The sequence below is a fragment of the Oculina patagonica genome, chromosome 9, assembly GCF_052425735.1.
Source record: "Oculina patagonica isolate OP01 chromosome 9, crgOcupat, whole genome shotgun sequence".
NCBI lineage: Eukaryota > Metazoa > Cnidaria > Anthozoa > Scleractinia > Oculinidae > Oculina > Oculina patagonica.
The window spans coordinates 11,238,246-11,250,358 of record NC_135766.1 but is presented as its reverse complement, the minus strand read 5'-3'; the positions used below and the strand labels follow the sequence as shown (position 1 = coordinate 11,250,358).

Here is a 12,113-nt window from a genome sequence, read left to right as displayed (position 1 = left end):
GGGGGTGGGAGGGTCCAAACCAAAGAACCATCCTTGGGGGAGGTATGGATATTATTTGGAACCATACCCTGTGGAATAAAGCCTGTGCTGCAAAAAAACGTGACACATTAACTTAACCTGGAGTAAAATTTATGGTCTGCGATAATAATTATGTAAATTCTCTGTTATTTCATTATTTTTACATGTTGTTTTTTTAAACAAATTTTTTTTGTCATGAACCTCAGAATGGTTTTAAAACTTATATGTTATTAAGTGTCAGTATTTACATGTAGCCTTATTGGGTTCTGAGATGTTTATATATATTATATAAAAAGTCATAAATGTCACTAAAGTATATTCAGATTTAAACTGGCAACATGTGAGAATCAATCATGTGACAATTTTATTACATTGACACAGTGTGTATTTTTGAGTTCATTTTGACTTACAGGAATGCCCTTCCAAAGTCTTCAAGTCACCTGTAAATAGAAACAAAACAAACAAAAAACTTTTTTTTTCATGTAATTGCTATTTTCCAGCATGCAGACTGTATATTAAAATTAAATGGCCTTTTTCAGTGAGTAAAAAAACCTGGCTGCTTTTACGTTGGGCTAGTGGGTCCAATATTTTTTTTCCACTTGCTAGATAGCCAAATGACGTTTATGGATTTTAATTATTTGTTGTGCTTGTTTCGAAAGAAACATGGGACTTTAGTGAAGCTTATATGTAATGGTTTCATAATGCCCAGTCTTCCTGGATCATGAAAAGAAGAAATCAATTTTCTTTGCACACCTTCCTTTCATTAAGTAATGCAGAAAAAATGTCATGTATTAAAAATTATTGGCCCTTTTTTTTTAAGTAAAAAAATTAAAAAAAAAAAAAAAAAAAAAGGGCGAAAAGTGCGAGCCAACAAGTCATAGAGCCATTCCACTATAAATAAGTAGGACATTGGGCCTAAAAGCTCCCTGGTTAGCCTAAGCAGTACTACAGTTAGCCTGAGTATAGTTAGCTAAGGTGGCTTGAGGTTGTGATATTAATTTTATTTAAGTTAGGTATTTCTGACTTGGATGGCACTTATGTTTCATGAAACATACGAGCCATGCAAGCCATGCAAGCCATTCCAGTTAGCCTACATAGTACTCTGGTTAGCCTTAAAAGCACTTTGGTTGCCGAAGGATACATCATGTTTCTTGCAGTTAGCTTTATATTGGGATTAGGGTTTTCTGGCTTGCTTAAGTTTAAGGCCTGACACATTTTTATATTGCTACTTTAAAATGCTACTGAAGGTCATCCAACAACTGAAAATACAGGCCTTAAAAAATGTAAAGCAGATTTTTTTATAAAGTAGACAAATGTCTGGTCAAAAAGCAGATCTTAAATGCCTCAGGTAATGAATGTGTGTAGAGAAAACTGGAGGGGAATTGCTAGAATTGACTGTCACATTAATATGTGTAAAACAAAGAGATCAACAACTACCTGTAGTGAACTTGTTACAATCCATAGTTTCACTCACTGAACAGTAACCCAAAATGTTCTGTCAAAACATTGGGCATTTTATTAGTCCCAAAAATTACCTGTAGACCACAAAATGCAAAGGAGAGGTAATATATATATCATACAATAAAACATCATGGGAAGAACAAATATTAAGTTAAGAAATGGTCTCAGATATTAAACTTGCCCAAAGAGGCATTCCAAAACGTGAGCACTGTTTAATTGAAGTCTAGATTAGCTACCAGGTTGACTGCAAGAAGTCTGTAGTCTAACTTAAAAAAATAGCGATCACACTGAGCTGAAATGTTTCTTCCATTTTCAAAGGGAACACATTAAATTTTCCTGACTTAATTTTTCTGTGCAGCCTAGAATGGCCACTTGTTCAATATTTTGAGAAACATTTCCGCACGTATAAATAATGAAAGGATGCAATTCTTATTAATTAGAAAAACAGTAGCTTAAAATTCAGATGACGAACATAAATAAACAGTTGCATGCCTCGACAAAATGACTGCATCGCCTCGTTCGAATCTCACTATCTATTCTTTTAAATTACGCCTAGCCCAGCTTTAATTCCAGTAAGCTAAATTGATAATCATGAGAAACGTCGAAGACTTCAGCTTTTACCAGTCTAAAAAAAAATCATTGTTCAATGAGAAACGCTCACCTTTAAGTTTCTGTAACCCACGTTTTCGCACGTTTCTACTCATTCCATATTCTTTTTTATCGGGAATACAAAATGAAGAAGGTGTACCCTACGTTTGGGGACTCGTTTTGATCGCGTCAAGAAGAAAAACATCGACAAAACTGTCCTCTATAGCTAAACCTGCAGAGTCGCCATTTTGAAAATAATCTCATGAGCCCACAATAGGGTCCGCGGGGAATCCGCTGGGATGACCCCCAGCAGGGGGAGGGGGAGAGGCAGCTATTTAACTTCTCCCCAGGCCCACTCCTTTCGTCTGAAAGAAATAACATTCAACCTCGCCGAAGGCAATTAAAATGATAAGAAACTGACAACGCTATAATAAAGAACATACACTCAAGCCTTTGGCAAAATTTTATTTTATTCCAAATACAAATGGTCGTTGAGTAGGAAGCCAACAAACTTTTCAACTGTATTTTTTACTGCCGTACTTTTTCAGGAAAGAGTAATAATGGCCATATTTAAAAATACTTTTTTAAAAACTACAACTTCGTTTAAAAATATCCTAAGAGAGAGCTTCTAGTAAAGTTTCCAAGCGAATTTAAAAATTTGATCCGTTCACGTGACCGATGACGTCATAACAATGAGATTGATTAAAAAGTACTTAATATATAAGTATCTACCAACATGTACTTTCTTGTTACCTCACAATTAATGCAACGCCAGATACGTACTTGTACCCAGACTCCCATTTTTGGAAAATTGTTCAGAGCCCCCTTAATATTTATATTTTGTTCGGTACCCCGGCAGTCCAAAATGCCTCACACCAATGTGCTTCAAACTGCAATGACTGTTTTTTCAGAAACAAACTATTTTCGTCACAGTGAGCAAATACAAACTTCTGAGCAAAGTCACGTGACTAATGACGTCATTGACATACGACTTATACAAGAAGTACTTTATGGTAAGGGATATTTCTAAACGACGTACTACTCCTACTGAATTCAAACTGACCAAGTTATTTGGCATTGACGATTTTTGAGTTGCAAAGGATTTTGGGAAGGTTTTTATTATAATTATATATTACTTTTATCTATATATCATTATTATTATAATTACATATTATATATCACATTCCACTTATTTTCGTTAACTTATTTACTTCTGTCTTGGCTTAGATTTTCACTGTTGATGAAAAGGGTAGGAATTGATGAATACAATGTGATGTCCAGCCTTCATGCAGACAACTTCTCTGTGCCTAACAACAGAACAGACGTTTTTGGTAAAATCTACGTCTTTAGACCAATTGACCCCTCGACCAAACTCGCACTGCTGTTATCATTGGTTGCCATTGGCATAATAGCCTTTGTGGGGAATGTGCTCATACTACTCTTCCTGAAGACCAAGGAAAGAGAAAATTCATTTGGGAGAGCATGTTCCTTTTTAATGAACTTTAATTTCTACATTAAGAGTTTAGCCACTTCAGATGTTCTGTCCAGTGTAGTTTCAATTCCTTATACTAGCCTCCAGTTGTATCTAGATGTGTTGCAAAGAGGCTGGGGCTGTAAAATAGGGCGCTATTTGATTTTTCTGTTTCCTTGTGTCACCATTGAAAACCTGTTAGTAATAAGCTTTGGGAAGTATTTTGCAACTCGTCGTGTTCCACGCACGTTTAATCATTCTACTGTGAAAAGAATAGTGCTGTTAGCTTGGTTAGCAGGGTCTCTGGTTGCTTTGTTTCCTGCTGCCACATTCGAAGAGATAAGACATGATTTAAACGAAACACATTACACCACGATTTGCGGTTACGACAGGCAATATCTTCCGTTTAGAGTTATTTTTTTAATTTTCTTTTTTATGCAATACCTTCTACCGAGTTGTATTCTTATTAGACTAAATATATCGCTTATGATAACTTTATGGACAAGAGCAAGGAGAACCATCGATGTTCAGCAAGATAATGGTATCAGGTCAATGGTAAGGGCTGCTAGGATCCGTGCTATATATACTGTTGTTGCTCTTACGTTTGCATTTGTTACTCCTTATCTATTTTACGTTGCTTATGTTATCTACCACATGGTAGCTCAGCCAAAGATGGATTTTGAAACCGACCATGTCATCCGCACTGCGAGTGGCATAGCGGCTCTCTCAAACAGTGCTATCAACGTAGTAATATACCTTGTGCAAATGAAAGATTTTCGCACCTTTTTGAAGAGAAAATTTACTTTAAGATTCTTTATTCATAACCAGACCATCCCGGCAGGGGGAGAAGGTGTAGAGATGCAACCACAGTGAAACCCTTGAAAAGGAAGAGCTAAGCGAACAATTATTCATGGAAGCTTTGGTTACTAACAACAATGTAACTTACATTTGCAAGACTAAGTTTAAACTTCTTCATCCTTGAATTACAATGCTTTTTTGCGACCTTTCTGCTTGAAATAACCTATCATTTTTAATGTAGTTTTTCGAAATTATTATTGCATTTTTAATGGGTATTTCTATTTTTGTCACTCTTAGTTGTTTCACGCTAAGGAATATTATTATTATTATTATTATTATTATTATTCATTCATTCATTCATTATTATTCATTCATTCATTCATTCATTCATTCATTCAGTAAGTTAAGTCATCCTCGACAGAAGCTTTAAGGAACGGGATAAATGGCAGATGCATGATAAACCAAAAATCATTTAAATTTGTAGCTCGACATGGGGAGAAAATAAACACCTGCACGACAATACATAAAAATAGCCAGTATATCATAGAAGGCAAATATTGCATTGAAATTTGGTATTTTTAACTGTACTTGGTTCTTAGGGGATCCGACTATATATGTAAATATGTATAAGTAAGTACATACGTTATGTAGTCTCATAAGAGTCCGGTAAACGGGCTGTCTCGAGACAAATGTTTTCGTCTGTTTATATGGGAAATTAAGTTCACTTGCTTCAAGTGGCAAATGCCACAAGATTTTAAAGAGGTATTCTAAATACAGTTGATAATGAGCTTGTGGTTTGTGGTGACGTAATCAGATGCTTTCAAAGCAAATTTATTTTAACTGATTATTTTGTGGCTAGTGAAAATAACATCTTGGTAAATATTCTAAGGCCATAGCCGATTGCTTCAATTCGTTCACCAACATGGCCGCCATAGTAAATACTTCACAAGAACTCAACTAAAAATAAAGCAAACTGTTGAGTTTTCAGTCGAGTTCACATTTTGCAATAGTAATGACGTCAGAAGCAAACCACCTGCACCGTAATGTAATGAATAGTTGATTCATATATACTCGTGTATAAATATTTATACCAATAGCCTTGTTATTTCCTGCTTTAAATTTTTGTAAATTAACAGTAGAGAATTGTTAAGTTAAGATACGTTCCTTGTGACTGGTGAACGTGCGCGGTCTCAATGGAAACGGAAACGGTCACTTTCGAGCACATTAATTATCGAAAGATTAAGCTTTTGAGAGCATTTCATTCACTTGTTGCAAGTTACTGTATAAAGTTGTATTAACTTTAGCCAGCTTCGGACTTTTGGAGAAAAAAGCAACGATACAAATGAAGGTTTCTTTGAAAGGTATATGTTTCCATGAACTGTCGAGACTCGTGCGTTAAATGTATGTAAATCCATGTTCAACATTTTATGTATGGAAAGCTAAGGGCGGCTATACTCATTAAAGTGTGTTTAAAAGTACTCATCGCTTGTTTGCTTGGCTTGAAAAATACTAGGATCATTCAGGACTTTAACCGATTCAGTCTGAATACATAAGTAAGGTGCTAGGAAATGAATGATTAATTCAAAGGCCCTTTAGGTTGTCTCGTGACACACTAGAACCCTGTAACTCAAACTCGGATAACTCGAACCTCTCCGCTAACTCGAAAGTGAGGTGCTTTTTCCCTTAGAATTGACCCTACTTTTCAGCCATTTTTACTCGGTTAACTCGAACTCGAATAACTCGAATTGCCAGCTAACTCGCACTAAATTTCGTTTTCCTCGATCACAATTTGGGTCAAACTTATCCTGGTAGCACGAATTCTGTTTTTTCAACTCGCCACGGATGCCCATTGTAATATCTCATTAGCATCGCTAGAAATCGCGGACATTGAAGTCGGCGAATTTTGATGCATCTTACATTAACAGCTCACGAAACTTGGTAATAGCCGCTGATTCGAAAGCCTGACTTTGGGCTCATTAGACATCTACGATGATGCACAAGAATGCAGCCTACACAGAGAAATATTTTGTGAAGTAGGAAAACCACTGGTCAAAAATATTGCACGATAATAAAACTGGAGCAAAAGATCTTTCAAACGATGGCTTTTGAGGCAAAATTGGAGCAAAGACGGCTGAAATATCGTAGCTCAAAGACAGCGGATTTTGGGATTTCAACGTGGACTGCGGCCATGTGTTTACAGTATGCGATTTTTTGTGGTTTTCTAACGGCAAAGATACAAATGAAATCTAATCGGAAGGAGATGTAAATCGTTTGGTGAGTTAGATTCATGTATAGTTTTTTCAAATCTGCTTGCACATTTTTTCGATCACATTCAGTTTGCCGATAATCCCTGTTTATAAACTTTAAGTTTTCGGTTTTTGCCATACATTCCTCCTCTACGCCTTATAATTTTGGTCTCAAAAACTGTTCGCAGAAAACGTTCATGAATACAAATGAAATTCGAAGTCTGCACTTCAATTTTTCCACAATGTGGTTCTTAACACACTAGTCTATTGTGTTCCGCTTGCACATTTTTACATTTGTTAATTTGTCAAGAAATATTTAATAAAACATTTCATTCTCCATACATTTTCTTTGTAATCCTTGCGTTCGCTTCTACGGTCAATGTACCGCAGGACATACTATTCGGAGACTCGGAGGTCTGCGATTTCTGGAGATGTTTTCTTGTCGTGTAAACGGATTTCAAAACTACAACTAACATTTCAAAAACTAGATTTTAATTATGAGTCATACACACATTCCCAGTCCTGTATCATCATAAGAATGCATAGTCGCGTTATAGTTTCTGCCGAGATAAGGTTTGTTTGCACTGTACTGTATACCGAAGTGCTGAAAAATAAAAAAAAACTATCAATTATGAACATGGAAAATCGACCCCGCTAACTCGAACTCTTTAAATAAATCAACTTTGTTTTACGAGGGTTGCACATAACAGTCTTTCGACTGACAAACCTGTGGCCCTCGGATTCCAGATCGAATTGGAATTCGAATTGTCCCGATCGAATTGAAGTTTCTCGTTTCTCTTCAGAGTTCGAGCAGCTGGGCTGGCTCTACTGTATAGACAATACAACGCAAATACATTATTCATCCTTGGACCTTATGCCACAACAATTTGCGTTATATTGTAGCATGACATTCACGCCACGATTTACGATACTTGCGAGCAAGGCCAAACGCTGTCTTTTTTATACCTCCATGTAAAGAATGATAGGGATATCTGTTTTTTTTTTTTTTATTTTCTAATCAAATTCAACTAATCAAACATAGCTTCTCTCTTCCGTTTTCCTGGTTGTATTTTTCTTTATGCTCTACACGGTGACTTTTAGTCGAGTTACCCTTGATTTCTGCCCGTGAGTAAGACTCACGTGTTGAGTTTTAGTTCAACCGAGAGGGTTTCTAAAACAGCTTTTCAAACAGGCTAGAATTTTGCTAGACAGTCATTTTGGGAACTTTAACACGAGTTTGTATCTTAGAATTTCAGCTCACACTAGCAGAACCGATACAATAATGCGATACTAAAAAAAATTAATAGTGTAATCAGTACCGGAAAATTCATCATTAGGAGGAACAATTATTTAGGGGCTGATTATTATTCAAGTGGAGGGAAGAGGGGGAGGGAATAAAAGGAGGTGTGTCAAGGCTATTTCACAGTGGCAAGAGGGGGGGGGGGGGGCAAAATTGTTTAATAAAAAAGTTTAGGGAGGAGCAGCAGTTTGAGGTGGTATCCTGAAGAATTTTTTTGGATCGAATCCTGTATTTAGTTATAAAGATGCCTAAAAGTTAATTAAAGGAATGGATTTCTAAGAATTCACTGGGATAGGATACTGAATTTAGTTGTAATGTAGTTGGAATGTAAGGTTATTGAGGAATTTATGTGCTACCTAAAATTCAATGCAGTTTAACTGGGCTGATGCGAAATCATGCATGCATTTTTTTTAGTAGTCCAAGTGAGTTCAGCCTGGGTAATGGCTGGTGATATCACCTAAAGTTGCCTTAAGTCGTCTAAAATCGCCTTAAGTCGCCTAAAATGGCTGCGACTTTAGGTCCTAGAGAAGGCCTAATACTGTGTTGACAGTCGATTCTTGTTTTGCAGTCATGTCTCAACTATTTCCCAGGTACTTAAAAAAGAGCGATTCCACAATATTTCAAAGTTGGACATTATGCAATAGGATACGACACATCACGTTTAAGGGTTGCCTCTCGTGTCTTCAATCGTGAACTAAGGTGTACTTAACTGTTTCAATAAGTTGCACTTGAAGTATCATTTTATCTTTTGAAGAATAAAGAACTTATTGCTCCCTCCGACGTCTATTTAATGTGTATTTTCTGTAAATCTGTACTACAAATGACGTCATAAGGTCGCTAAACTCGGCCCTAGGGCCCGGAAAAACGTAAATTTCGTTTGAGTAGCAATTAAAAGTAATTGATATTTATACACATTTGTCAAAACAATGTAGGGACCAGGAAGGACACGCTGAACTATATTGTACGAGATAAACGGCGGGTCAGCACTATTTATTCTTAGGCTCGTTATTCTCTATCACTTATTTTGCCATTTCTTTTATACTTTTATGTTTTATGGTAGGGCAGGTTTAGAATTCCTTATAAGTAGAACAGTGCTAGTGCAGAGGTATTAATGAGGTGGAGCACTTTCTTGTTTCAAGCTTTATCTTTTGTAACTTAGATGCCCACATAACCGTGCTGGTCTTTTTTATGTATATGGTTATATTTCACCGGCCATGATAACCTAACTGATATTTTTCACATGTAAATTCACTTTTTTAAGACATGTTTGGCGAATGTCAAGGGTCATACCACTTGGAAACATGGGCTACAGTAAATAATAATAATAACAATGATTTTTTAAAAACTAATGGCATAAAAAAAGAAAAAAAATTAATTAAAATCAAGATTATTACAAAGTTAATTAAAAACCTCTAAAAGCTAAGAACTATACGACTAAAATTTAATTGAAAAATTTGATAATTTAATTTGTTTCTGAAGTCTAAATCATCAAAATATGGGATTTGGCTTAGACGAGTTGCTCTGCTTTTTGATATTCTGTTAAGGTCGGTACACACTTAGGCGACAAGTTGCAACATGTTGCCTCGTGTGACATGGGGCATTTTTGCGACAATCTTTGTCGCTGCGATCAGTCGCACGAATTCGAACCATTTTGAATTCGTGCGACTGATTGCATCGACAAAATGAGCAAAAGCAGCGTTGTCGTTGTCGCAGCGCGTGCACACTTCTGCGACAAGTCGCTGCAACAATATATAAATTAACCAATGAGAAAGCGTCATGTGTTTTTGCCATATTGAGTTGGAAAACTAGTCACATTCCCACTCTTAAAAATTCGCTGTGTGTGCAACGAACAAACGCCTTGTTCTGATTTAGTACATAGGGAGCGACTTGTGGAAGAGATCTGTCGCAGCGACTTGTCGCCTAGTGTGTCCCGACCTTTTTGTTTTTGTTGATTTATTTGTATTCAGAAAGAACCATTCTCTTTTCTTCAGCGTTCCTTTTTAGGCGAGGACGTAGTCTCGAGTCTAATGTTATCATGTTAGTATAAAGCGATTTTGGATTCTTCGTGTTAAGATGTGATGATTCGAACCGAAGAGGACTGGTAACTAAGACCATGGTTTGAGATTTGTTTGCGTCTGCCATCTTGGAGTGTTCGGTCGAGCATGTGAGAATTTTTCGCAGCCAGAAGCCTTGACTCGATTAGTAGCTGATATTTTTTTCGCTCACTTACAAACTTTTTGTGATATCAAAGTACACAAAAACCTTATCGACACACCTATAAGTCGAGGGACTAAACTATTTGTGATTTGAACTACTGCCTGGCGACATTGTAACCTGAGCTTTAACTGAAGACGAGAAGTGCTGCAGAAGACGTACTGCGACAACTGCAGCTGAGGTGAGCTATCTCAAGTTTATATTTGCTTGTACTTTATTGAATACCGTAGTGTTGGAATAACATAATTGTCAAAGTATTTATGGAATCGAAATAACGATTTTAAAAGTGAAATATCTGCCAGATGTTATATTTAATTTGCTAAAATGTATAGATCAGAAAGCTCATTCGCGATCCCTTCTGGCAACAGAACGTTTTCACTCTTACTACTAGGTCAGATTTCAACATTGATTTTAATAGTGGTGTACAAAGCAGCAGTAAATCTATATAAACAAATGATGTTAAAATATGGATACAAACAAACTTATTTCATGCTTTGCCACTGATAACAGAACTACATATATTTATACAAATGTAAATAAATCAAGAGTCCAAACTGGTGTTCTAGAGACACACCTCAGTGACCTTAAAGCTGTGTGGTTAACAACCAAAAAAGAGTATATACATTTATTTTTGTAGGCTATGATAACTAGTAAATGATTTAAGAAGATATAATGTACATGTAGAAAGATGTGTTTCAGAAAAAAGAAAAATTTTATTGAATTAAGTAACTACTTATGTTGCATTAAATTGTTGAAGTTAATCAGTCTTGGTGTCTAAACAAATATGTGTAAACAATTTTTAATTTTTTTAACTATTGATTCTTTCTTTCATTATGTTTACAGAACAGAAATAAAAACAACAACAACAGAAAACATCAAAGATACAGTTTTCAAAGAATCCACTGATTGATGTGATTTGTCCTAATTGCTTCAATATGTTTAATCTGCACTTTGTCAAGAAGCCCCATGAATGTGTGAATGTAGCTATTGCATTGGAACTGGTTATTGGCCTCTATTCTGCCTCTATGCAATATGTACATAATAAGAAGCCCAATCCTCACTATGAATGGCAGATATATTTTAACCCTTTCACCACCCGTGGCCCCTTTAGCGGCCAAAAAAAAAACAGCTGGAAAACCAGCGAAAACCATGTAGCAATAACACCAAAGTTCAAAAACGGTGTAAAACATCTCTGGATTTACTACTGAAAGACCCTCAATACAAATTCATCACTGGCAAACCACTGTATCAACTCTACTTCCTAGTCTCCACTTGTACTGTATCAAAATTTGTGACTTATTGGACTTGCTTGCAACACAGATTGTACAGATAGTGCAAACAACTATCAGCCCCATTTAAATTTAACAAGAGTCAATCAAGATATTATATCAACTTTTCTTCCTGGAAACTTGTACTTCCTTGCACTGTGTTTTACCTGTAAATGATATTAAGTGTTTGGACCTACTGGACAAAGGGTGCATTACAGATTGTACAGTCAGTGCAACTGTCAGCAATCTAGAGGCAATCTAGATACATTATTGCAAAACAATATTTTTATGCCAAACTTGTGGAAGTTTCCTTGCTGTCTAGTACAGTTACAAGATATGTTGCATTCCATTGTCAAAAGTCGTGATAGAAGACATCATATTAGAATTGTACAAATTAAATTGCCAATTTTGTGATCAAAGCAGCTTATTATTTGCCTTTTATTAATTAACGTTGGTTACAAACTAACCATACCTTGGAATGCACAACTAAAAACACCACTGGAAAACAACGTGCTGTATTTTAAAATTTTATTTACCAGACAAACCCATTTTCCCTCCTTTATAGCAAATGACTCAGTGTCTCAACTTTCGACTTAGAGCGAGGAACCCAAAAAGGTGACCACTTTTAATGTATTCATATTCTTTCTTGCAGGTTTCATCCAATCAGAAGCTCGTCACAGCTTCTCATTGGAAAACGGCTGAATGAAAGAATGTGAATTAATTAAGGATAGTCACAAATGTAAATCACA

At 36.0% G+C, this 12,113-nt stretch overlaps 1 protein-coding gene and 1 long non-coding RNA gene across 2 annotated transcripts in view; both read left to right on the top strand.

Moving 5' to 3' along the window:
• LOC144665738 (putative G-protein coupled receptor 19) overlaps positions 1 to 4,634 on the top strand; it is a 20,658-nt gene extending 16,024 nt beyond the window's left edge. The window contains exon 3 of the mRNA XM_078527035.1: positions 3,295 to 4,634. Coding sequence (XP_078383161.1) covers positions 3,308 to 4,411 — 1,104 coding nt within the window. The 5' untranslated portion in view covers positions 3,295 to 3,307 and the 3' untranslated portion in view covers positions 4,412 to 4,634. The remainder of the gene's footprint in view (positions 1 to 3,294) is intronic.
• LOC144665850 (uncharacterized) overlaps positions 1 to 12,113 on the top strand; it is a 27,418-nt gene extending 15,305 nt beyond the window's left edge. The window contains exons 2-3 of the long non-coding RNA XR_013573082.1: positions 10,032 to 10,277; positions 10,940 to 12,113. This is a non-coding gene — a long non-coding RNA (uncharacterized LOC144665850). The remainder of the gene's footprint in view (positions 1 to 10,031; positions 10,278 to 10,939) is intronic.